Source organism: Chaetodon trifascialis, chromosome 7, assembly GCF_039877785.1.
Source record: "Chaetodon trifascialis isolate fChaTrf1 chromosome 7, fChaTrf1.hap1, whole genome shotgun sequence".
NCBI classification, from domain to species: domain Eukaryota; kingdom Metazoa; phylum Chordata; class Actinopteri; order Chaetodontiformes; family Chaetodontidae; genus Chaetodon; species Chaetodon trifascialis.
Genome location: NC_092062.1, coordinates 25,327,881 through 25,354,446, shown reverse-complemented (window position 1 = coordinate 25,354,446; position 26,566 = coordinate 25,327,881). Strand labels below are relative to the sequence as shown.

General features: G+C 40.4%; 1 protein-coding gene across 1 annotated transcript; it reads right to left on the bottom strand.

Moving 5' to 3' along the window:
* Positions 1 to 13,598: 13,598 nt before the first annotated feature.
* LOC139334201 (uncharacterized) lies at positions 13,599 to 24,666 on the bottom strand. The gene is made up of 8 exons (XM_070966959.1): positions 24,387 to 24,666; positions 22,942 to 22,989; positions 22,561 to 22,604; positions 21,647 to 21,926; positions 21,417 to 21,460; positions 20,658 to 20,943; positions 13,812 to 13,819; positions 13,599 to 13,631 (listed from the first exon to the last, which is right to left on the bottom strand). Exons 1-8 carry the CDS (start codon positions 24,664 to 24,666, stop codon positions 13,599 to 13,601), a joined length of 1,023 nt encoding a protein of 340 aa, XP_070823060.1.
* Between the last annotated feature and the right edge of the window lie 1,900 nt (positions 24,667 to 26,566).

Here is a 26,566-nt window from a genome sequence, read left to right as displayed (position 1 = left end):
CAAAGTCGTCAGAGGACATTTATGAATGATGAAACTATTTCTTTGCATCAATGTATGCATTTCAGTCAGGAGAGTATTAAATAAAGAGTATTAAAATTAAATTATAATAACTAGTATTAAACACATTCAGCACAACCATACACTTAGTGGAATCTGATTTTAAGATGAGGATAAAAACTACATTGAGTATAAAGTCTGTGTTGAGCTCTGCAGCATCATCACAGTATGACTCATTTTATGCATTTCTATGAACTGGTTAATAGTTGTTGTGCTTTACTGACTTCCTCTCTCTCTGACACTGCTACCAAAAGCAGGAATGAGAATCCATGTGTGGTTCCTTCTTTGATTTTTCTGACTCTTCGCTAAGCCCCGCCCTCCTTAGTTACTGTTGCTATGCCTGTCAAGCTTTCCATTCTCGCCATGCACATTTGGAGTTTACGGTGATGACGGTGGCAGACCTACCATCATTATTTTCAGAAATTTTCTAAACACTAGGCCTTCAATTCCTCACAGAAGTAAACAGAAGTAGGCTTGTCTTTGCTACCTGACGACAGTGGATTTTATCGACTACAATGATGAGATTTTGTAAGTGTAGCTAGCTAATGTAAGCTAATGCTAACGTTTATACTTTATGAGTCAGCTGAGACGTCCGTCTCCAGCTGAAGGTTTCAAAGTGACACATAGACACATGACACAACCGGTGCCCAGTTAAAATTATTAGGCTACGATTGGACAGCTGTTGTTTGGAGGAGGGGCTAATAGAAATAAAAATCAAATCATTTTTTAAAAATTCCACTCATCCTTTTTATAAAGAAAAACGCCTTGTATTTCAATTTTGATTTTTCTATTTTCAAATAAAAATCAAATGACCAGGACACACAGACCAACGAGCCACCTGATAACATCTTGTCCTTGCTTCTACTGGAAATGTGATATCTGGAGTTAAAAAACTTTACTGTCAAGATAAAAATAACGTTAAACCTGAAACATTACACGAAAACTGTGTTGTGTTAAGTGTATCTGGTGTTACTCACTTCATGGAGTGGTTGAGACTGATGTTCCTCTGAGGAGAAAGAAAACAGAATTAAAGAAGATTCAAATGTTAAAATTATGTAAAAATGAATAATTTACAATGCTGTCAAACTACAACCCCAATTCCAAAAAGGTGAGACACTGTGTAAAATGTAAATGATAATAAAAAGACAAACTTTATTGTTTTTTGTTAACATACAATCATTCTGACTTTGGTGCCTGCAGTTGGGACAGGGGTGTGTTTACCACTGTGTCACATCACCTGTTCACAAACACGTGTGTTTTGCTCACTGTCAGCAAAACCAATGAGCTTGTGGTGACTACAATGCTTCAAATATGGATGCTGTTGCAAAGAAGCTACAAATTGTAAAATGCGGATGCTTTGTGCACATCTTCAACCTGGAAGCACTGAATATCCTTACAATCAGCACAATTTCAAGGTGGACAACTGATTCTTACTGAAGGCCTCCCCTTCTGTTCCTGAGTTATGGTGTTGAATTATGGCCAAAAAGTGTTTCTGCAGAACATTATAATTTTACAGTGAAACTGGCCTTTGACTTTTTAGATATAAAAAGTCATCACTTCATATTAACCAATATTTATGTGAAATCATAATTAGCGTAAGAATTCTTGGGTTGTGGTCAAAAATGTGTTTGTCCCTCAAAACAGCCACAGAAGTACAACTAGTATCTGGTTGAATTTTCACTGGAGAAAACGGTGACTGTAAAAAAGTACATGCTAAAAAAATGAACCTGAGCAGTTTTACACAGGTATGTCCAGGCGCTCATATGGGCGCGTCTGAGCAGAGTACCGTTATCTCGTCCAAGCATCAAATCAAATCAAATCAACTTTATTTATATGGCACTTTTCGTACGTTACAGTAATACAAAGTGCCTCACAGAGGGTAAAAACAAAAAGCAGAACAATACAGAACACTGTGACCCTAAACCTCCCACCCCCCCCAAATATACACACAGATACACAATTACATACACACTCACGCACATACGTAGACATACGGACAGACATACATACCCACACACACAAACATACACACACCCACATACATACACTAACTGTCGTTGAGGAGACATGGCTGGGCACCGAGAACCGAGGTGAGGAAGAAGCTGCCTTTGGGGGCCATGCACACCGAGAGGAATCATGGTCCATGACTGCGGGGGCGCACAGGGACCACCCCAGCCCAGGCAGGCAGGAGGCTCCACACCAAGGTGTAGAGCTCTCTAGCTACCCGGGCCAGGGCCATCCATGGAACAGCACCCCCATCGGTGAACCAGAATCAAATCCCGGTGTGGTAGGCCCCCAGGAGGAAACACTGGAAAATGAGGGGCTAGAACAGTAAAATAAGATAAAAGGTATAGAAGCTAAAACTGAGGATAAAACAGTAGAATTAGACCATAAGTAGACCATAAGTAATGACTAAAACAATTGAAATAAAACATTGAGGTAACACAATAAAAAATAAAAATATATATAATATAATATTAGAAAATGTAAGAGTAGAATAGATAGAATAATAGAATAGAAGTCACCTTAAGAAATTATAAATAGCTAAATGAGTCAGTTAAAAGCCTGATTAAAAAGATGGGTCTTGAGCCTCTTTTTAAAAACATCAACATTCTCTGCGGCCCTGAGGCTCTCTGGGAGGCTGTTCCACAATTGGGGGCTATAATAACTGAATGCCGCCTCCCCGTGTGTTCTAGTTCTAACTTGTGGTATTGTTAAAAGGCACCGGAGGACCTCAGGGTCCGCGAGGGTTGATAGGGTAAAAGTAATGCAGATAAATAAGAAGGCCCAAGATCGTTAAGACACTTAAAAACTAGTAAAAGAACCTTAAAATCAATCCTGAAGCGCACGGGGAGCCAATGCAGCGATTTTAAAACGGGTGTAATATGCTCCCCTCTCTGGTCCTCATCAGCACTCGTGCGGCTGAGTTTTGTAATAATTGTAAGTTATGCATGCTCTTTTTGGGAAGACCAGAGAGCAGGGCATTACAGTAATCTAAACGACAAGAGATAAGAGCATGCATCAGCACCTCCGTACTGGCCTGAGAGAGGAACGGGCAGACTCTGGCTATATTCTTGAGATGGTAAAATCCTATCTTTGTTATGTTTTTGATGTGTGGAATAAAAGTGAGCTCAGAGTCAAAAATCACGCACAGATTTTTTACTGATTTTGAGGGTTTAAAATCCTGTAACTTTGGTAAAAGTTTCTCTCTCTGGCCTTCAGGACCAATGACTAAAACCTCTGTTTTGTCCTGGTTGAGCTGTAGGAAGTTTGCTGCCATCCATGACTTGATGTCTAAAATACAGTTAAAAAGGGCATCAATTGGCCCTGTGTCATCAGGAGACACGGCGATGTACAGTTGCGTATCATCAGCATAACTATGGAAGTTGATGCCGTGCCTCCTGATGACGTCCCCAAGGGGCAGCATGTAAAGATTAAAAAGAGTTGGACCTAAAATTGAACCTTGGGGAACCCCACACTTTATCTTATGGGTTCCTGAGGAACATGTATCCATACTTACAAAGAAACTTCGATCAGTGAGGTAGGACGTGAACCAGTTAAAAACAGTACCAGAGAGGCCGACCAGGTTCCTCAGTCTATTTAATGAAATGTGATGGTCTACTGTATCAAAGGCGGCGGTTAGATCCAGTAGAACCAAGACTGTGAGTTTATGATTATCTAAATTACACCTGATGTCGTTTAAAATCTTTAAAAGTGCTGTCTCTGTACTGTGGTTCATCCTAAAACCAGACTGATGAATCTCTAAAATATGTTTCGAGGGTAAAAATTCATTTACTTGATAAAAAACAAGTTTTTCTAAAATTTTACTTAAAAATGGTATGGTTGGATACATTGGGGTCTAAATCACTCTTCTTCAGAAGGGGCTTCACCACCGCCATTTTAAAGGAGGTGGGGAAGACACCCGTCTGGAGAGAGCAATTGACCAAATATAGCAGCTGTTCCTCAAAGAATCCATAGAGTGTTTTAAAAAACGGTGTGGGAATTGGGTCTAAAAGGCAGGTTGTGGGCTTTACCTGGGAGAAAACTCGACTCAGTGTCCTTGCATCAACCAGGGCAAAACTCTCCAGTGTTTCCACAGGTCCAAGCAATGATCCAGGTGTTAAAAGCTGTTGAGATAAAAGACTGGATCTTATGTCACTGATTTTTCTTCTGAAGTGGTCTGCAAAATCCTCGCAAAGGGCGTTATCTGGTGTCTTGGAGGATCTTCTAAAATTTTTGTTTGTTAAAAGATCAATTGTGGAGAATAAGAATTTGGGATTATTTTTATGGTCATGGATTAGGTTTTGTAAGTGAGAGATTCTTGCTTGTTTGACTGTGTTATTGTAGATTTTGAGGTGTTGACGTAGTATTTCATAGTGAACTGTCAACTTTGATTTCCTCCATCTCCTTTCAGCACTCCTGCATTCCCTTTTGAGTTTTTTAATTTCCTCAGTTCTCCACGGAGGTGTGGGTCTTGTTTTGATTGTTTTGATAACAAGTGGAGCCACTGAGTCCAGTGTTGACTTTATTTTATTGTTAAAGTTGTCAGTGATAAAATTGCAGGGTGCTGGTAAAATTTCGGCAGGAGTGCTCTGTAAGATCTGGATAAAATTTCCAGCCACTTCAGAAGTTAGGTAGCGTTTCCTCACTGTTCTCACAGGGGCCTCCTGCTGATTAAAACTGGTGATTGTAAAAAAAACACAGAAGTGGTCAGACACAGCCAGGTCCACAACAGAGGGCGCGCCAACCGACAGACCATAAGATATAACGAGGTCCAAGGTGCGCCCCTTGCTGTGGGTCAGCTGCGTCACGTGTTGCTTAAAATCAAGGCAGTGTAAAACGTTTAAAAATTCTCTGGACATTAAGTCTGAGGGAAAGTCCACGTGTAGATTAAAATCACCGGATATTAAAATTCTGTTAAAAGAGGTATGAATAATTGATAAGAGCTCAGAAAACTCACTGATAAAAGAAGTAGAATACTGGGGTGGTCGATAGACAGTTATACAGAGGATCGGTGGGCTGCTAAAAACGAAGGCACGGTATTCAAATGATGAGTAGCTGTTAAAATTGACTTCGTTCATGTGCATGTTGGTTTTTGTGATTGAAGCAGTACCGCCCCCTCTTTTGCACCCCCTGGTTGAAAATAAAAAGTTAAAATTGGGTGGGGAAGCCTCGGTGAGAACAACAGGTGCGTCAGTGCCAAGCCACGTCTCCGTAAAGAGAATACTGTCCAGGTTATTATCCAAAATTATGTCATTTATAATAAAAGATTTGTTTAAAAGAGAGCACACGTTCAGCACAACCATTTTAACATCTGTGCTGAACTTGCGCTCATCACGTCTTTCCAGTGGAATGTTAAAAACACATTTTGATCTAAAAGTAGTCCTGGGTCTCCTATGTCTGTGTGAAATTATGGTTTTGATTGCGTAAATATTGTCCTGTGCCACTGGGGTCACTGAGGGAGGGGCGTGTATGATGTAGGTGGGGGTGGGTGAAGGTGAGTGTGGGTGAGGTGCAGAGGGCGTGTGTATGGGTGTAGTGAGTCAGGAGGTGATTGTGGTGCAGGACCGGACTGTCAAGTCAATGTTTACTGATAAAAGCCGTGACCCCTCCTGGTTTGGGTGTAGGCCGTCTGGTTTGAAAAGGTGGGGTCTGTTTAAAAAAGTGATAAAATTGTCCACATATGGAATACTTTTTCCCAGGCAGAATCCCTTTAGCCACAGGTGCAGCTGGCGGAGGCGACTGGTGGTGACGTCACCATAGTGCGGCGGGGGAAGCTTCCCCATGTCCAGCATGCGGTCCACCATGGACCTGAAATCCCGCTTGAGGATCTCGGATTTCTGGTCTCTGAGATCGTTGATGCCGGCCTCCAGGACCAGTGTGGAGGCTGAGCTGTGCTGAGCACACAGCTGGAGGGCGGAGGACTCAACCTCCTTGACGCGGGCTCCGGGGCGGCAGAAGGTCCGACCACCACGTATCGACACGTGTCTGACCATCGAGGTCCCGACAACCAGCACAGAGGGGGTGCACTGCTCCACGGGCTGCCTGGAGGTGCGCCAATGGCGGGGCGAGACCCAGGGTTGGTGGCGCCGGCCCGCGGTTGCTCCTGGCCGAGATGGAGAAGAGGGGCCAGGCTGGACACGCGGATCCCGGCTGCTGTGCTGGCGAGAGCCACAACCAGCTGGGTGGACAGGTCCCAGAGGCGAGATGGAACACGCTCCCATGGGGGGGAAATCCTGCAGGCTCAGGATGTCATACCTGTTCTTCAGCGGTAGATCCGGAGGCGGAGGAGGGGGAGATGGACGGGCCCCGGCGCCTCTGGTCACCCGGGGGGGGGGGTCGTGGGTCATCTCGGACCGGGACCGGATGAGCTTAGCAACAGTAGATTTGGTCAATCGCGTGCAAGCGCCTGCTAGTCATTTGACGAAACACAATCAAGAAAGACAGGACAGCCCCCCTCTTTGGATGAATGAACAACCAACGTCACTTTCAAATCTAATGGACACTAACGACAGGTTTGATGGAAGTGTCTTTCTCAACCAACTGTATAATGTGCTCTGTAGATTGAACTGTCTAAAATACAACTTTAGTAACGTACGTGTATGTGTGTGTACGCAAGCCTGTAGAGAAAAGAGATATATCCGTTCAGGTTTTTTTTTTAAAACCAAATGCAAGCCATGGGAAATGACAAATGAGAATGGCCGAAACAAAGCAAACTCGTTACTGATAGCTAGATAGCTAACGTTAACGGTCTCGAGAATATAGCTAGCTAGCAAGCGCCCACAAACCACTATGATTGCAATCAGTGTTGTTTTCGTTGACGAAAATTGTGACTTAAATATCATCGTCAACGAACCTTTCGTGACGAAAACGAGAGGGGACGTAACGTAAATGCTACTCATTTGACGATGACTATAATTAAAAGGATAATGCAATGTTGCTGACGAATAAAAACGAGACTAAATGTAATTTAGAAAATAAAAAATATGCTAAAATGTCTTTTCATTTTCGTTGACCAAAACGAAACCAGGCATTTTATTTCGTCATGGTTAGTCATGTTACAATTATTATTTTGCGATATTTGCTTTATAGCGCAGATGCAGGCGATGTAACCCCCAATCAAAATAAATGCAAAGATGGCAGTAGCATTTGATTAAGTTTAAAGCAGAAAGCGAGACACCGAGGCGATGACTACCCAGCCTGCATTCGGACGTAAAAGCAGGGCTGATATTTGGCGCCACTTTATCTAGCCTACAAGCAGAAAACAAAACTGAAGGTGTTATTGAAAAGAATGGTGAGAAATGAGGCCACAAAATGTTGGTTTTGTCTATATATATATATATATATATATACACACACACACACACACACACACACACACATATATATGATATTAAGTATGGGGGCGTAGATAGGAGGCTGTGTAGCAACATCAGGTCAGCTGAAACACAGGACAAAGCCCTGCCTCAACAAAGACTGCTTGAAAAGAGCCAGAAAAGGGTGGAGTTTAGCCAACCATCCAGCAGCACAGCAAAGAGTAGGGCAGAGGAGGTAGAGAAAGACACTGTTGCCCGAAAGAGACACTTGGCCAAACAGCGAAAACTGGCCATGGAGCGGCTTGTCCAGGCCAAAAAGAGAAAGAAATGAGAATGAATGAAAGTAATACTGTTACTGGAATGTGGCTGATGTTTTTGACTCCAAAACAATCATAAAATAAATAGCAATTTTTTGTGTTGATATAGCATTTTGCACCTTTTTTTGTAGAGGGGGTGGGCTTGGTCGGTGGCGGTGGCGGGGTGGGGGAGGGTGTGGGTGGGGCGCGGGCGGTTTGGGTTGGGTCTGAAAGTTGTCACCTTTTTCAGACCTCCTGAGTTTGCAGGTATGGGTCACCGCTGACCAGGATTCCCTCGGCTTGAGTGGCGCTGAGCTCACCGGTGCTGGAGCCGCCGCTCCATCCTCCCTGATGGAGCACTGCCACTCTGGGGGGCGAAGACAGGAGGTGGAAGGTGCCGATGGCTTGGGCTTGGCGCCCTGGTGGAGCCAGCGGAGCTCGGCGAGTGCTGGTGCCGGAGATCTGGTGGTAATGGAGCCAGTCCACAGCAGGGTGGTGTTGTCCGCGGCCATCATGCGCCGGTTACCAGCGCCGGATGCCCTCATGTGGGCGATGACTTTTGACTGGGTCGAGGCGACAGTGGAGAAATCCATGAGGATTTTGTCCCTCTCCTTGAGGTCAGCCTTCAGGCTAGAGACGCTGTCCCTCAGTTTTGAGAGGGTGGGGAGACAGGACTCACAGACCGCCATCATGCTGCCGCCTGTGCCGGGGATCCGTCACCCCGGAACGCAGAACCACCACAGGGAGGAGGTGAGTTAGATCCCACTAAGTTAAAAGGTTTTATAAAAAACTTAAAATTACTATTACCTAAAATTACTGTGGGTTTAATAAACACCAGAGTTAACGCAGGAAACGAGCACTGCGTCCTGCTGCGGCGGAGTCGCGTGCGGAAAAACTCCTCTGTTGAAAACACTTTTTCAGCCTTTTTTCTGCTTGCTATTGTTCTTAGCTCTCATAAAAGGGCGAAATGCAAATAAAACAGTAAGATAACACTTCGGGCTGCTCAGCAGAGTCCTCTGTGAGCGCTCGGCTCCTTCACGAGATGGAGCAGTGAAACTAACTGCATGGTTACACCGGTCAATTGCTCAGCGACCCACCAAAATTCACCATAGAACCACCAATGACGATCCAGAAGGAAGTAACCCCAAAGATAGGTTATTGCATTAAGAGCGCTCCCTCCACTCTAGAAACCCCGTCCTCTTTATGTAAACAAGCAGGACCTTCGTAATTGATCTCAAACTAACGCAGAGTCATAGGAGGAGACAGTAGTAGCGTTTTTTTGAGCCGAGTTTTTGTCACACAGTGAAGTGGCAGACATCTTCGTGATCATCAGACTCTCTGCTTTCATATGATACTGGGCTTTTGTGGTTTGCGTGAAGTGGTGAAATCAGCAGATGCAGTACTGTTGACGTGCGCTATTTTCGTGTTTTCGTTACACGCGCATATAATTTCTTGGGGTATGACTTGTTTCGTTTGAGTGGCAGTGCGTGGTGGAGGCTTTTAGCTGAGTTTCTCCCCGTCATTCTGGTATGCTACAAGTTAGGACTGGTGCTTCTTAGTGTGAGCACTGACCGTCTGAACTGCGTGCATGGCATGCTGCCCTGCAAAGTGATTTTTAATTAATTACGGTCATACCGTATACCCCGGGAAAATGTGGGGAAGGTTTGAGGATATCAAAATTTGGATACCACCCAACTCTAATAAGAATAGTTCTGCTTGTTGTTTTTCCCTGACAACTTACCTTTGGATCCTGAGCTGAGGTCTGACAACCTCTGCACAAGATCAATCCTCTTTATCACCTTCAGAACTTCCATGGTCACCTCCACGGACTCTTCACCATAGATCTCCACCATCACCTTTGCTATTTCACCTCTGCCTGCCATCTTCATTCGTTGTCTTAGGATTCTTGGGAGGCCCTCCTTTATTTTACTGTCCTGCACGACATGCCTGAATCTCTCCAGCTCCCTAGGACTTATATCTTTCAGAGTTTCCAAAATCTTCTGCTCAAGTGCTGTCATAGCTTGTCCCTGATGGATTCAAAGTCATCAGAGGACGTTTATGTCACATGAAATGTTCATTTCTTTGCATCAGTGGACGCATTCAGTCATGAGAGTATTAACTAATATTTAACACATTAGCCACAATCATACATTTAATGGAATCTGATTTTAAGATGAATCTCTTCCTCGCTTCTACAGGAAATATGATATTTGTAGTTAAAAAAATGTTTCCATCTTTTTACTGTCAAGATAAAAATAATAAACCTGAAACATTACATAAAAACTGTGTTGTGTTAAGTGTATCTGATGTTACTCACTTTACGGAGTACTTGAGACTGATGTTCCTCTGAGAAGAAAGAAAACAGAATTAGAGAAGATTCAAATGTTAAAATTGTAGAAAAATAAATAATTTACAGTGCTGTCAAACTACAACCCCAATTCCAAAAAGGTGAGACGCTGTGTAAAACAAAAATGATAATAAAATGCAATGATTTCCAAATCCTTTTCAACCAATAGTTGACAACAATGCAAAGACAGGATATTTAAAGCTGTCATGCTTTATTGTTTTTTGTTAATATACATTCATTCTGAATTTAGTGCCTGCAACACCTTCCAAGAAAAATTAATTTCTTTAATGATTTATTGATCCCTGCCCCCCATTTTCAATATTTTGTGTGTGTGTGTGTTTGTGTCTTACCTTCAGTACTTCTCTTCATTTCCTCTAAAACCTCTCTGATCACCTCCTCAGACTCTTTGCCATAGATCTCCACCATCACCTCTGCTATGTCATCTTTGTCTGCCATCTCCATTCGGTGTCTTGGGATTTCTGGGAGGCCTTTCATCTTTGTAATGAGCTGCAGAACATGCTTGAATTTCCAGAGCTCTCCATAACTTACATTTTCCAGTGTTTCCAAAAGCCTCTCCTGAAGCAATATCATGTTTACTTCCTGGTGGATTCGAAGTGGTAAGAGGACATTTATGAATGATGAACTTATTTCTTTGCATCAATGTATGCATTTCAGTCAGGAGAGTATTGTAATAACTAGTATTAAACACATTCAGCACAATCAAACATTTAGTGAAATCTGATTTTAAGATGAGGATAAAAACTACATTGAGTATAAAGCCTGTGTTGAGCTCTGCAGCATCATCACAACACAATATGACTCATTTTATGTATTTCTATGAACTGGTTAATAGTAGTTGTGCTTTACTGACTTCCTCTTTCTGACACTGCTACCAAAAGCAGGAATGAGAATCCATGCGTGGTTCCTTCTTTGATTTTTCTGACTCTTTGCTAAGCCCCACTGAGATGAGATGCGCCGGCGGCGCAGTGGACGAAAATGGCAAAGTCTGCGCCGCCACGCCCAATCGGCGCAGCGGAACTGACTTTGCGCCTTGCCTGTGCTGCGCCGGCGGCTGACTCAAAAATAGAGCCCCTTGTATTTCAATTTGGATTTTTCTATTTTCAAATGAAAATCAAATGACCAGGACACACAGACCAGCCACCTGATAACATCTTCTCCTTGCTTCTACAGGAAATGTGGTATTTGTAGTTAAAAAACTTTTTCCACCTTTTTACTATCAAGATAAAATTAATGTTAAACCTGAAACATTGCATGGAAACTGATGTTACTCACTTTACGGAGTAGTTGAGACCAACGTTCCTCTGAGAAGAAAGAAAACAGAATTAAAGAAGATTCAAATGTTAAAATTGTGTAAAAATAAATAATTTACAGTGCTGTCAAACCACAAGCCCAATTCCAAAAAGGTGAGACGCTGTGTAAAACGTAAATGATAATAAAATGCAATGATTTCCAAATCCGTTTTCGACCAATATTTAGTTGAGTACAATGCAAAGACAGGATATTTAAAACTGACAAACTTTATTGTTTTTTGTTAACATACAATCATTCTGAATTTAGTGCCTGCAACACCTTCTGAGAAAAGTTAATTTCTTTAATGATTTATCGCCACCCAATTTTAATATTTCACACACACGTATATATATACACACACAGGTATATATATGTATATGTGTGTGTGTGTGTGTGTGTGTGTGTGTGTATATATGTACACACACACACACACACACACACACACATATATTAGTGCTGTCAATCGATTAAAAATTTTAATCGCGATTAATCTCATGAATGTCATAGTTAACTTGCGATTAATCGCAAATTAATGGCGCATTTTTATCTATTCTAAATGTCCCATTAATTATCATTTTAATAATCTTATCAACATGGAAAAGTGGATAGGCTTGCTTTGTGCAAATGTTTTTTTATTGAAAACAACAACGTGTAGTGTTATATTTCACACTAACATTCTCACTTTGAGCAGTCATTCACATTTGAATGAATCAAATCTCACACAATTTAACACTGTCAATAAACAGATGACAAAAAAATAAATACTTGGTGACAAAAAAGTCCCTTCAACAACCCTTTCTAAGGGATCAAAATAGGGTGATGCAAGATAAAGTAAGTGCACATCATTGTAAACTAGGATTCAGCCTATAGTGCAGTTAAACCACGGCTTAAACTTTACGTTCTTAAGTTTCCTTTGAACATACAAGCAGTCAGACTATGATGCTCTTCCATTTATTAACCAGAGGCTTATCAACTCAGCCTCTTGTTTCTCTCCAGAAAGAATGAACATTACTTGGCTATGGCTGCAGTGAGCTTGTTCTAAGTTGCAGTATCCATATGCCTCCGCCAAAAGCCATCTATTGTTGCCTGGTTTTGACAAGGAGGAGGCGGCAGAGACTTTGCATTCGCCGTGTGTTTCGCCATCAAGTGGTATTTCAGGCTGGATGTGCTGCGGTGATAATTCAGTTCACACCAACAATACACACAGACAACTTTGGTCTTGTCAGTCGACCCATCTGGCAAAGTTTTGAAACTAAACTTTCCATTCAGAATCTTGTTCGCATCCATTTCGGTGTTTGGCATGCACACAAACCGGTAGCCTACTCTTTTACAGCTGTCAAACAGACAAGACACCAAACACGTGCGTGAGACGTGCCTCTTGTTTTGTTTCCGGTTTACAACCGGATCCTGTAGTTTTCCTAACGCTTCTAGAGGTGGCCACAGCTTATAAAAACTACAAGTTCACTAGGTCACAAAGAACGTTAATCCCGCGATTAAAAAAAATGATGCCGTTAAAATTGTGTGTGTGTGTGTGTGTGTGTGTGTGTGTGTGTGTGTGTGTGTGTGTGTGTCTTACCTTCAGTACTTCTCTTCATCTCCTTTAAAACCTCCCTGATCACCTCCTCAGACTTTTCACCATAGATCTCCACCATCACCTCTGCTATGTCATCTTTGTCTGCCATCTCCATTCGGTGTCTTGGGATTTCTGGGAGGCCTTTCATCTTTGTAATGTGCTGCAGAACACACTTGAATTTCCGGAGCTCTCCATAACTTACATTTTCCAGTGTTTCCAAAAGCCTCCCCTGACGCAATATCATGTTTACTTCCTGGTGGATTCAAAGTCATCAGAGGGAATTTATGAATGATAAAACTATTTCTTTGCATCAATGTATGCATTTCAGTCAGGACTTTTCTGGACTTCTGACTCTTCGCTAAGCCCCTTAGTTACTGTTGCTACGCCTGTCAAGCTTTCCATTCTCGCCATGCACATTAGGAGTTTATGGTGATGACGGTGGCAAACCTACCATCGTTATTTTCAGCAATTTTCTAAACACTAAGCCTAGGTATTTCAATTTAGATTTTTCTATTTTCAAATGAAAATCAAATGACCAGCACACACGCACCAACGAGCCACCTGATAACGTCTTATCCTCGCTTCTACTGGAAATGTGATGTTTGTAGTTAAAAAACTTTTTACTGTCAAGATAGAAATAATGTTAAACCTGAAACTTTACACGAAAACTGTGTTGTGTTAAGTGTATCTAGTGTAACTCACTTCATGGAGTTCTTGAGACTGATGTTCCTCTGAGGAGAAAGAAAACAGAATTAAAGAAGATTCAAATGTTCAAATTATGTAAAAATAAATAATTTACAATGCTGTCAAACTACAACCCCAATTCCAAAAAGGTGAGACGCTGTGTAAAATGTAAATGATAATAAAAAGACAAACTTCATTGTTTTTTGTTAACATACAATCATTCTGACTTTGGTGCCTGCAGTTGGGACAGGGGTGTGTTTACCACTGTGTCACATCACCTGTTCACAAACACGTGTGTTTTGCTCACTGTCAGCAAAACCAATGAGCTTGTGGTGACTACAATGCTTCAAATATGGATGCTGTTGCAAAGAAGCTACAAATTGTAAAATGAGGATGCTTCACACACATCTTCAACCTGGAAGCACTGAATATCTTTACAATCAGCACAACTTCAATGTGGACAACTGATTCTTACTGAAGGTGGTCACGACCTCCCCTTCTGTTCCTGAGTTACGGTGTTGAATTATGGCCAAAAAGTGTTTCTGCAGAACATTATAATTTTACAGTGAAGCTGGCCTTTGACCTTTTAGATATAAAAAGTCATCACATCATATTAACCTATAAGACATTTATGTGACATTCTGTCATAATTGTGGGTTGTGGTCAAAAATGTGTTTGCCCCTCAAAACAGCCACAGAAATACAACTAGCATTATATATTACTGTTATATCACAGCGTGAAGAAAATCATGGTGCCACTACTGTCACCTCAACATAACCAGGGGCCTCATGTACAAAGGGTGCGTACACACAAAAACGTGGCGTACGCTCTTTTTCACGGCAAAGTTCAGATGTATCAAGAGTGAAATGACCGTGGAAATGTGCGGTGCGTCACACCAACTTCCTGGCTGGCGTACGCAAGTTTCTACAGCTGTTGATCCTTTGGTGACATTAGAGGTGATGCTGGGATGTGCACATCAGAGACACATGAACAATTAACACTGATGAACAATTAACACACCCACGTGTCTGCAATTATATGAGTGGATATAAAAGCATGCACAAAGTGGTGCAAAAAATACCGTTAAAAACAATGGCAGGAAATTTGCTTGGATTCGTGCGTGCACACAGATTCATACATCTGGATATTTTTGTGCGTACAACATTTTCTGGATTTGAGCATACACCATGTCTTAGTCGGAAATCCACACAAGTCTTTGTACATGAGGACCCAGGTCTCTGCAGCAATGTTAGCTACCTTGTTTGATTGCTACTGACAAGAATTTTGCTGAGCAGCTTTAGTAGCTAAACTCGTGTGACAATACATGTGTCAGTGCGAGGTTGGTGGCCAATTAAAAGGCACTGAATAAATATGTTTTTCTGCATTTGTGTTGCTGCTCTCTGGACAGTAGGTTTGGGTGGTAATCAGGTAATAAGGTATCCAGCGGTATCTAAAAATAGCAATGGTATCAGTTATCAGATTACCATCATTAAAAAAATGCTGCACATATAGGTCTATTGGGGTCTAACATAATCGTAGCATCGTCATAACAAAAATGAAGTCCACTCCGTTCAATGTATCTGGTTGAATTTTCACCGGAGAAGACGGTGACTGTACAAAAGTACATGCTAAAAAAATGAACCTGAGCAGTTTTACACAGGTATGTCCAGGCGCTCATATGGGCGCGTCTGAGCAGAGTACTGTTATCTCGTCCAAGCATGCGGAAAAACTCCTCTGTCGAAAACACTTTTTTAGCCTTTTTTCTGCTTGCTATTGTTCTTAGCTCTCATAAAAGGGCGAAATGCAAATAAAACAGTATAATAACACTTCGGGCTGCTCAGCAGAGTCCTCTGTGAGCGCTCGGCTCCTTCACGAGATGGAGCAGTGAAACTAACTGCGTGGTTACACCGGTCAATTGCTCAGCGACCCACCAAAATTCACCATAGAACCACCAATGACGATCCAGAAGGAAGTAACCCCAGAGATAGGTTATTGCATGAAGAGCGCTCCCCCCACTCTAGAAACCCCCTCCTCTTTATGTAAACAAGCAGGACCTTCGTAATTGATCTCAAACTAACGCAGAGTCATAGGAGGAGACAGTAGTAGCGTTTTTTTGAGCCGAGTTTTTGTCACACAGTGAGGTGGCAGACATCTTCGTGATCATCAGACTCTCTGCTTTCATATGATACTGGGCTTTTGTGGTTTGCGTGAAGTGGTGAAATCAGCAGATGCAGTACTGTTGACGTGCGCTATTTTCGTGTTTTCGTTACATGCGCATATAATTTCTTGGGGTATGACTTATGTTTCGTTTGAGTGGCAGTGCTTGGTGGAGGCTTTTAGCTGAGTTTCTCCCCGTCATTCTGGTATGCTACAAGTTAGGACTGGTGCTTCTTAGTGTGAGCACTGACCGTCTGAACTGCATGCATGGCATGCTGCCCTGCAAAGTGATTTTTAATTAATTACGGTCATACCGTATACCCCGGGGAAATGTGGGGAAGGTTTGAGGATATCAAAATTTGGATACCGCCCAACTCTACTGGACAGAGACAGACACACACACACACGGTGAGGTGGCTGATATGTTTCTTGACCACAGCTGTATTGGACAACAGCATTTGTGAGTTTTTGTTCCCTCTATTGAATACTATAGAAAGATTAACATTGTTGTTACTGACTGAGCATGTAATAGTTGGTGTTAATGCATTATGTGATTCATTAACTGTAATAATATTATAGAAAACGTGTTAGTATGCAATACGTTACTTTGTTGCTGATTATGTATGTTACTGTAACACGTCACATTTGTAATCTCTAATCCTCAACACTATTCTTTATACTATCATGTTTTTAATGCAGCGCTGCCTGAGAGATGGAAGGTCACAGCATTCAGTGTTGGTTTTCAGCCTTGCCTCTGACGTGGAAAGATTTCCCCAGATTCTCTGAATCTTTTGATAATTTTGTGGATTGTAGATGATGAAATACCGAAATTTCTTGAAGATGTGCTGAGAAACATGTTCTTAAACTGTTGGACTATTTGCCCACACAGATTTGCATCTTCCCTTCATCCTCGCTTGTGAACGACTGAGCCTTTCCAGGAAGCCCCTTTCATACCCAATCATGATACTATCACCTGTTACCACTGAACCTGTTTACCTGTGGAATGTTCCAAACAGGTGTTTTTGGAGCGTTCCACATCTTTCCATCTTTGGTTGCTCTTGTCCCAACTTGTTTGAAACATGTTGCTGTATGAAATTCAGATTAAGCAGATATTTACAAAAATCAATGAAGCGGATGAGGAAATACTTTATATTGTGTTTGTACTGTTTTCAAACAAGTATATGTCAAAAAAGATAAGCAAATAATCACATTCTGTTTTATTTATGTTGAATACAGCATCCCAACTTGTTTGGAATCAGGGCTGTTTAATATTCAGTCAGTCAGAGAGGTGTTGTTTCAAGTCAGTGTTCATTTGTGAGGTCAGAGTATTTGGCTACGATGCACTGTGTTATGCTGTAAACTCTACCTCATATTTCCCTCTAAATAATTCTCAGTTGCTTATAAAGATACTACAAAGAATTCACAACTGCAAAATGACACCAAAATCTACTCAGTTGTGACATGCAGGCAAAGTAACGAATGTGGTGTTGTTGCATTGCCCCCTTTTCATATTCTCAGTGGTGATTAAGTAAAGGTTGTAGCAGGACTGACCTGTAATTGACCCTCTTTCCCCCTCTTCGGCATTCCTTCAGGAGAAATGGAGTTGTAAAACATCCCAACTTTCAAGAGCTATTGACCAACTGAACTGTTGCAGGAGGTGTTAATTTGGAGAGAGACAAGATGTCTGGCTTAGAGACATCTCCTCCACACTCTTTCAGGGAAGCGGGAATACTAACACCTTCACATCAAAGGTTGCCTTCTCCTCACTATGTTTCTCATGGAGATGCTAATTCTTTCCTGATAGCCCATGAGAGATCAGGACAATAAAACTGTCTGAATGAAAGGTGCCAGGCCCCAGAGGAACCTACAAAATCAGATCATACTGATGGTTTGTAAATTAGAGATTCCTGAAACAAACTGTTTGTATGTCTCTGTGCCTTCTTTCTAATACACCAGGATAACTGAATCTCCATGTTTGATTTAACTTTGGATATTCTTACAGTACCAAGCCCATAAACTGGCAACGTCAATGTTTTTGCGGTGGTTCTAGCTTGTAAAATGACAAAGCTGTGATTTTTCTGCAAAGTTAGTCTGAGATTCAACTATGGAACCATGCTGCCATCTAGAGGTTTGTAGTTATGCTGTCGTTGTTACGTTAGATACTTGATATAAGACAATTCTGATAAGTAGTAAAAATCATTTTCTGATAAGTAGTAAAAATCATTTTGGGCAAATATAGTCTGCCTTTCTTTATTTCTTTGCCATGTTGTGTTAGTTATAACTTGGGTCATCATATATATTAGGATGAGTATTAGAAATGCCATTGAAAATTGATCATTTAAAATATATCTGATTGACCATAGTGAGAAGCAGATAAGCCCCCTTTTATGAATCATTAATTAATCCTCCTCTATAAGGAGAAATCACATCACTTGCCTGAAAGCCGTCCCACATGCATGACAGCCTACTGGTGACTAGACATGCCTTGGAGGATAATACCGTCTGTAGCACGCAGCACGAACTCAGTTAGTTATTTTCGTTAGTTAGTTCTCTCAGTTTTGTTTTTCTCAGGTTCTTTTCTGTTCTCGTTTCTGTCAGTCTTAATTTTCTCGTTGCCTCTTACAGTTGTTTTCCGCTGAGTTTTATCCAGCCTTTTCATCCTTAGTCTTGTTCAGTTTTGCTCCGTTGTTTTCTCAATCTTTTGAGTAACTCCTAGCCACGCTAAACCACACAACTTTTTTGTTTTTTTTAATTAGTAAATTTTATTCAAGTAATAATAATTTTGGAGACACTTTTCGACCGGCCATCAAAAAGGTTATCAATCTTCTCGTTATCAGTCTAAAATCGTATTTCACGGACACAACTAGACAGAGAACCAGCTGCTGACGGTTAAACAACCATCCGGAGCCGTTCCTCGCCAGCCACCGACACCTCGAAATCCAGTTCCTGAAACATCACTGTCCAATATCAGCTCTCAATCTTGGTGTGCCTGGGTCTTCCACCGGACTGCTGAGCAGATCGAGCTACAGACAAACACTAAAAGCATCTTCGGGCCAGTTCGGAGCAGGCCTCGATAGGAACGCCTTCAACCAAGTAGGCATGCTAAGTGGGTTTGAATAAAAGTTGGTCCGTGAGGTTATGATACTGTTAATCTGCCCAAATTCTCTCAACTATTCGTTCAGTCACTTAACTTTACGTTTGCATCCCTATTATTCCCTTACAACTACTACTCACTATCGCCAAACTTGTTTTGCCATTGGGTTGCCACAAGTTTCTCTTTGAGTTATGTCATATCATCTACATCTTCTGTCGTACTATTCATGATGCATTATTCATTATCCATAATTGTGTTTAATAAATTAGATTTTGATTCAAGTCGTGGTTAGGTGGTGTCCTTTTGAGCTGGATATAAACGATCCCTGTATCCAGAGTTTACACTTCAGATTATCAGACTGGTCTACTGTTGGTTCATTCGTTAGTATTTCATCAGTGATATAGTAGTTAATTCCTGCAGTCCTTCTTAGCTGAGGAAGGTGGTGCTCTGACATTTTATCAGTGAATGCAACATCAAATTAAGTTAACTCCCCTACAAGGTTGAACCCATGCTGATGTTTTTACAATGAATTATAAAATCTATTCATTAGACATTTATGAGATTTATGAGAGTTTTTGTTATCTTTGACTTACCTTTGATTTGTGAACTGGTCTGTGTCAACATCTGCACCAGGTCAGTCCTGTTCATATCTAGGAGAACCTCCTTGGTCACGTCCATAGACTGCTGACCACAAGTCATTACCATTGCCTGCACAATTTGAGTCCATTGTGCAGAGATCATTTGTCTCCATGAGGAATGTGGGAGGCTCTTCTGGAAGCAGGTGAACGGCAGCAGCCAAACGAATTTCTCCAACTCCCTCTGACTCAATTTCTTGAGTGTTTCCTCAAGAATCATTTTAACAGCTTCCATTGCTGCAACCTAAAAAAATTCAAAGGATACGTTAAACAAATGTGCAAATTCTCAACTGGGAAGTTTAATGATTTATTTCTTTTCATTTAATCAGTGTCAGTGCTTTGAATGTAGATTATGGATGTTATATTTACATTTTTTCTGATTCTATTTATCTTGTTTTTTTTTTTACAAACACAAAGTATTGTCCTGAACGTGTATCCATTTCTTTAGCAACTTCAAAGCAAAAAATGATTACATTTAACTATTTCATGATTCCATTTAACTTTAATTATTACCAACTAATCCACCCACATTCTTTCTTTTTATTCTGCTTAACATTTAACATTCCCATCATAAAATCAGAGGTGGATAACATTATTAGTTGAGAGCTAAACCGGAACACTATCAAAACCATCAGATCTAAAACATTTGGGTCGGCTGCTTTCGTCGTTTATAAAGTTCAAAATAAGGACAGTTTTCAACCTGCATTTCTTGAATGAAAGCTGTGATTGTAAAGTCAGACTCACTCTCTCCAACAGTGCAGGTCGATGTTCATCCACAGAGTGTTTCTCTGAGGAGAAAAGAAATTTAAATGGACTCAAAGGATGTTGATCTACTGACACACAGAGGGTCTAATCAATGTTAATAAGACTCAGTCACTTAAAAAGGAAATAAAATTAAAAGACTTCACTTCAAAATGACACATCATCAACATTTCCACACTCTAAAGCAATTCCATACAAAAGAACTGCAATTAAAACTAAACTCATTAAACGTATAACATCCAGTTTTGTTCAGACTGTGTAATTGATAATTTATTGATCCCTGGTCCCTGTTTTTTATATTTCACATTGGTGATGACACAGAGTTTGCACTGACTATTTATGAAGAATTATAAAATGTATTTATAAGATGTTTATGAGACACATGTGATCATGCAATGTCACAGGTTCCTGTCTTCCTGTCTTACCTTTGGATCCTGAGCTGAACTCTGACAACCTCTGAACAAGATCAGTCCTGTTCATGACCATGAAAGCTTCCCTGGTGAGCTCCACAGACAGTTGGCCATAGGTCTGCACCATCAGATCCACTGTGTCTGCTCTGTCTGCTCTGTCTATCAGCATGCCGAAGATGTTTGGGAGATGCATCCGGGAGACAATCAACTGCAGAAACCGCCTGAATATCTTGTACTCCCAATCATGCAAAACCTTGTGGGTTTCCAAAAGCAGCTGTTTGACAGCTGCCATTGTTGCTACCTGAAATGATCAATACATTCATGGACATATATTTGATCCACTGGGAAAATGGCAAATGTGTCTCTTTGCACTTCATCAATGTTAGTGTAGATGTGGGTGTTGTATCACATTGGCAGATACTGTCATTAATCAATAGTATACAGTCAATAGCAACTCCTTTCACAAACACTGAGATGAGTCACAGTGGCTCAAAGAAGCTTCATTACTGAATGTTTCCTGTTCTGTTAAATGCTCTGAAGAATGGCATAAGGTCCAACAAACAGATGTTTCTGATGGTTAAACATTACTCTTTAGTGCAACAGAAAAGTCATTTCCTCATCTCATCCTCAGTGGTAACGATATCATACTGCATTACTGTTGGATAAAATCACTGCTAAGCAGCTCAAAATGTTCCAGATGATGATAACTTGTGACTTGTGTCTGTTGAACGAAGGCCGTGTTGCATGAATTCAGACACAAGTGACATGACTCACCCTGTGGATCAGTGCAGAGCGCCGTTCATCTGCAGAGTGAGTCTCTGAGGAGAAAAGAGGTTAAAGGCAGTCATGAGCGACTGATCTAACATCTGACAATAAACACTGTCATCACCAATGTTGTGTCTTCTCTCTGCATTGTGGATCTTATTATTTACAATATAAAGAGAAGAAGACAAAGTTTATAAACTTAGGAGATTATTTATGTTTTTAACATGTTCTTGTCTTACTGTTTGCTTCTAAGCTACTGTCTGACAACCTCTTCACCAGATCAGTCCTCCTCATCTGCTTTAAAACCTTCGTGGTCATCTCCACAGACTGTTGGCCGAAGATCAGCACCATTGATAACACTGTGTGCTTAATGTCTGATGTGTGCAGTGGAATCACTGGGCCGATTAAGAGACGTCTGTGTAAGTAAGGTTGACTCAGGAGGACGTCCATGAACATCCCGACACTCAAATCTTTCAGTGTTTCCAAAAGCAGCTCGATAACAGACACCATTGCCTCCACCTGATGAATTTAAAGGAAAAGTTCATGAGACAAGAGTCCAAGAGTTCTGTTCACATCTCATGGATTTTTTAGAAATGTTTATGAAGGAAGAGTACATCAGCCACATCACATAAGGTAATGATAAAACTGATCAGATTCATCCTATTGATCACTTAAACCTGTTTTTAAGAACCACTTGTCTGTGAATAAATGTCTCTGGTAACATAAAGGTTCATGACTTTTGATTTCATGATCTGCTTCAGACCTTCCTCATGTGAACACAATCTGAATGCAGCTTCAGTTCTGAAAAAACCTTCTGATGAAAATTTAGATTTGTTCATCATTTATATTAATCAAGATGAAGATGATTTTCTATTTTTCTATTTTCAAGCATTCTTTTCTGAATTCATTTTTTTAATTAATGGTTTGCCTATTAAATGACAGAAAGTGCCTGTTTCAAAGATATTTGGTTTACAGTGATACAAAACAGAGAAAAGAAGATCTTCACAATTTAGAAGCTGTAACCAGAGAAGGTTGTTTGGCATTTTGCCAGATGAAGAACTTAAACGGTTAATTGGTTATCAAAATGGTGATCAGATGATGGATTAATGGTTTCGGCTTCAGTTTCAGGTCAGACAGGTGTGACATTACTCACTTTCTGGGTCAGTGCAGGCCTATGCTCATCCACAGAGTGCTCCTCTGAGGAGAAAGAAAACATAAAGAGACTCTGAATGATGTATTTAACACCAGGCTTTATGGTCAGACACTGTCACACTGTTAGAATTCTAATATTAAACATTAATTACAAAATGAACAGAAAACTTACTGAAGAGTAGCATCATCAGAATCAATAACCAGTTTCACCTGATGAACACCGTCTTATTTTCTGTTAAACTCTGTGTTAAAGGTTCACACACTGAAATGTACATTTAAAAGCTGCATGACTTTGAGGAAAGTTTATTCTTCATTCAATTAATAGTATTTTTGCTGCGTTATTAGTGTCTGAAGTGTCTTCATTTTGGAAGAGCTCACCTACCTCCCTCTGTGGTATTCACAGCAGATGCTTCAGCTGACGATCCTGCAGCTGCAACACATTTAACAACACTTGTGACTGGAAAAACAAATACACTGTACTTCACCTGACACCTACAGAGGAAGGACATTCACTGTTCTTAGTTACTTGCCACCAGCTGTTTAAGTACAGTTTTGAGGTACTTTCATTTTACTTGAGTATTAAGCTGATGCTGTACTTTTTTGTTCACTACGTTTATTTGACAACATGAGTTTCTCGTGACTTTGCAGATACAGATTATCAAATCAAAATATGAATCAGATATTAAATAACGATGGATTATTATGGATTAAGATACCCGGCAATAAAAAAAACATATTATTCTGAAATGGGCCATTCTGCAGAATGTGTACTTTTGGTACTTTAAGTATATTATGATGCTGATAATTTTGTGCTTTTACTTTAGAACTTGAATGCAGGACTTTTGCTTGTAACAGAGTATTTTTACATTGTGTTGTTGCTTTGTGTACTTCAGTAAATGATCGGAGTCCTTGTTCCTGTGCTGAGAATAAAAAACCTTTAACATTTCAATTTCAGGTGTGTTGACTGAACGCAGGAGGAAGCCATGGTTACAGAGATCACAGAGAGAATCCCTGAGAAAACACTGTAATAACCCACCTTATACATATTGTCTGTCTGTCTCCATAGTGGAGCGAAGAGCAAGTCAAATCAAAGCTGTACAAAAAGACAACGCACCAGACTCGTGACATTATGTAGACAACACTAGACAAATACCTGTCCGACAAATACCTGTCCGACAAATACCTGTCGGTCATATATAATACGAGACTGGCAATAATAACTTCTAAATGCAGAAATTCACTGGACCAAAGAACAAACAGGAACATGTGGCCCAATAAAGAACGTTTTCAAAGAAAAGATGTTGAGAGATCTTTGAAACACAACATTTACAAAAAAGGACCAACATCCACAGATGAATGAACCTCTCACTGGTTTAAGTCAAAATCCAAAACATTCACCTGTGAGGTAATCATTGTCTAATTTAACATTTAGTTCTTATTTTGTATGCACAAATGCAATGAATAAGTTAATTCAATTCAATTCAATTCAGCATGCCTTCATTCGTCCTGCGAGGGGAAATTCCAATTTCACAATTTTTAAATCAGACAATTCAAAAATGAGGTACTAATTTTACACATTCCCTTATTTCCAAGATGACAGACAAATAAATGTGTGAAGCGTCTGTTGTTCAGTTCTTGTTGAGTCTGTGTTAGAGAGGTGGTGATTCAGCTCTTTGGGACTCGTCCTGGCAGGCCTGTGGGCTGTTGCTGCATTGCTTTATTACTAGAAGCTACAGCTCATATTTGCACTACAGTTAAAAGATTTTGTTACCACGTCTATTTATCTATTATTAGACATTAATGTGACAGTTGTTTTCTTTATCCTACCTTTGGGTCCTGAGCTGGTCCCGGACAGCCTCTGCACCAGATCAGTCCTCCCCATGTCCATGAAAAGCTCCATGGTCACCTCCAAAGACTGCTGACCACACATCTCCACCATCAGTTCTGCCAGTTGACTTACATCACCTGCCTGCCACGGTTGTTCCCATGAGATGTGCAGAAGATTCCTCTGGAAGAGTGTGAACTGCAGAAACCACCTGAAGTCCTGTTGCTCCTCCAAACTCAAGTTCATGAATGTTTCCAAAAGCAACTCTCTAACAGCCGCCATTGACGCCACCTGGAAAATGTATGTTCAGAGAGAAAATGTGTTATTTCTTCACTGGGAAGAAACCTTTTGCCATCAAAACAATTCCTATAATTTTAGATATTTGAATGTTTCAAGTGGTGCTGTCAAAAATATCGCGTTATTAAGGCGTTAACGCAAATCAATTTTAACGGCGTAATTTTTTTTTATCGCGCGATTAACGTTCTTTGTGACCTAGTGAACTTGTAGTTTTTTATAAGCTGTGGCCACTGCTAGTAACGTTACAAAAACTACAGGATCCCATTGTAAACCGGAAACAAAACAATAGGCACGCTCCACGCATTTTGGTCTCGCCTGCTCGCTAGCTGTGAAAGTGTAGGCGGATGTCAAGCACGAAACGCCGAAATGGATGCGAACAAGATTCTGAATAGAAAGTTTAGTTTCAAAAAGTTGCCAGATGGGTCGACTGACAAGACCAAAGCTTGGACAGAGGCATATGGATACCGCAACTAAAAACAAGCTTATAGCCAAGTAATGTTCATTCTTTCTGGAGAGAAATAAGAGGCTGGGTTGATAAGCCTCTGGTGAATAAACAGAAGAGCATCATAGTCTGACTGCTTGTATGTTCAGAGGAAACTTAAGAAAGGAAAATTTAAGCCGTGGTTTAACTGCACTATAGGCTGAGTCCTAGTTTACAATGATGTGCACTGTAATTTTATCTTGTATCACCCTGTTTTGATCCCTTAGAAGGGGCTTTTTTGTAACCAAGTCTTTATTTTTTTGTCATCTGTTTATTGACAGTGTTAAAATGTGTGAGACTTGATTCATTCAAATGTGAATGACTGCTCAAAGTGAGAATGTTAGTGTGAAATATAACACTACACGTTGTTGTTTTCAATAAAAAACATTTGCACAAAGCAAGCCTATCCACTTTTCCATGTTGATAAAAGTATTAAAATGATAATTAATGGGACATTTAGAATAAATAAAAATGTGCGATTAATTTGCGATTAATCACAAGTTAACTATGACATTTATGCGATTAATGTCGATTAAATATTTTAATCGATTGACAGCACTAGTTTCAAGACATGTTTTTCTACAAGATCACCTGAAAGAAGCAAAATATTTCATTTATGTCATGTTGTGAATTCTTCACGTTCAAAAACATTTAAGCTGTTTGTTGTTTTAGTCTTTTAGATGACCAAGTCATAATAAAGGAGATGATAATGATCAAGTCATTATTTGGACTTCGTCATTTATTTTGAGATACTAAGTCATTATTTGGAGAAAATTTGCATTATTTTGAGACATTAAAGCATTATTTTGAGATACTAAGGCACTGTAAGAAAGTTTTTCATGACAATGACTGAAGGGATCTTTTTTTCCATCAAACTGGAGAAAAAGATCTTTTTTCTTTGTGCTTTGGTACAAAAATTCGAGAACTGTGCAGCGTTATGTTGTCTCGTTTGTTCTACTCGTGCTAGTTTCATTTTGCAAGTAAAGAGCTTAAATCCAACCAATGGCTGGAGCCCTGTAGTGCTCAGTTTTCCAACAAACCAGTTTCAGAGGTCCAATCCACAACATGTTATTTGCCTTAACTGTGCACTTGTTTCACTTCAGCTCAGTGAGTCTTTACTGCATTTTGCTCTCATTTATGGTCACGTTAGTTTCTTTCCTCTCTTCTATGCAGGAAGCCAGTCCTGGCCACCTCACGGCCTATTTTCTCAATTTCACATTTGGCATTTTGTTTGATTCTTTGAAAAAACATTTAAAATATGATAACGTGGTAATAATAACAGTTCTGAGATCAACTTCCTCTCATCCAATTTAAATCAGGATTTTAGTGACATCAAGGTGATCCATTTTATCATCATCTGTCAGCATTAATGTTGATGTGATTTCAAACCTGCACCTTCACGAG

What these genes read in the sequence shown, in the direction of transcription:
- LOC139334201 (XM_070966959.1), bottom strand. Translation starts at nt 24,666, where the DNA reads ATGGCGGCTGTTAGAGAGTTGCTTTTGGAAACATTCATGAACTTGAGT. An exon ending in TGTGAATACCACAGAGGGAG is followed by an intron (nt 22,605 to 22,941) that starts GTAGGTGAGCTC and finishes CTTTCTCCTCAG; the next exon opens with AGGAGCACTCTGTGGATGAG. An exon ending in GCTCTGCACTGATCCACAGG is followed by an intron (nt 20,944 to 21,416) that starts GTGAGTCATGTC and finishes TGATCATTTCAG; the next exon opens with GTAGCAACAATGGCAGCTGT.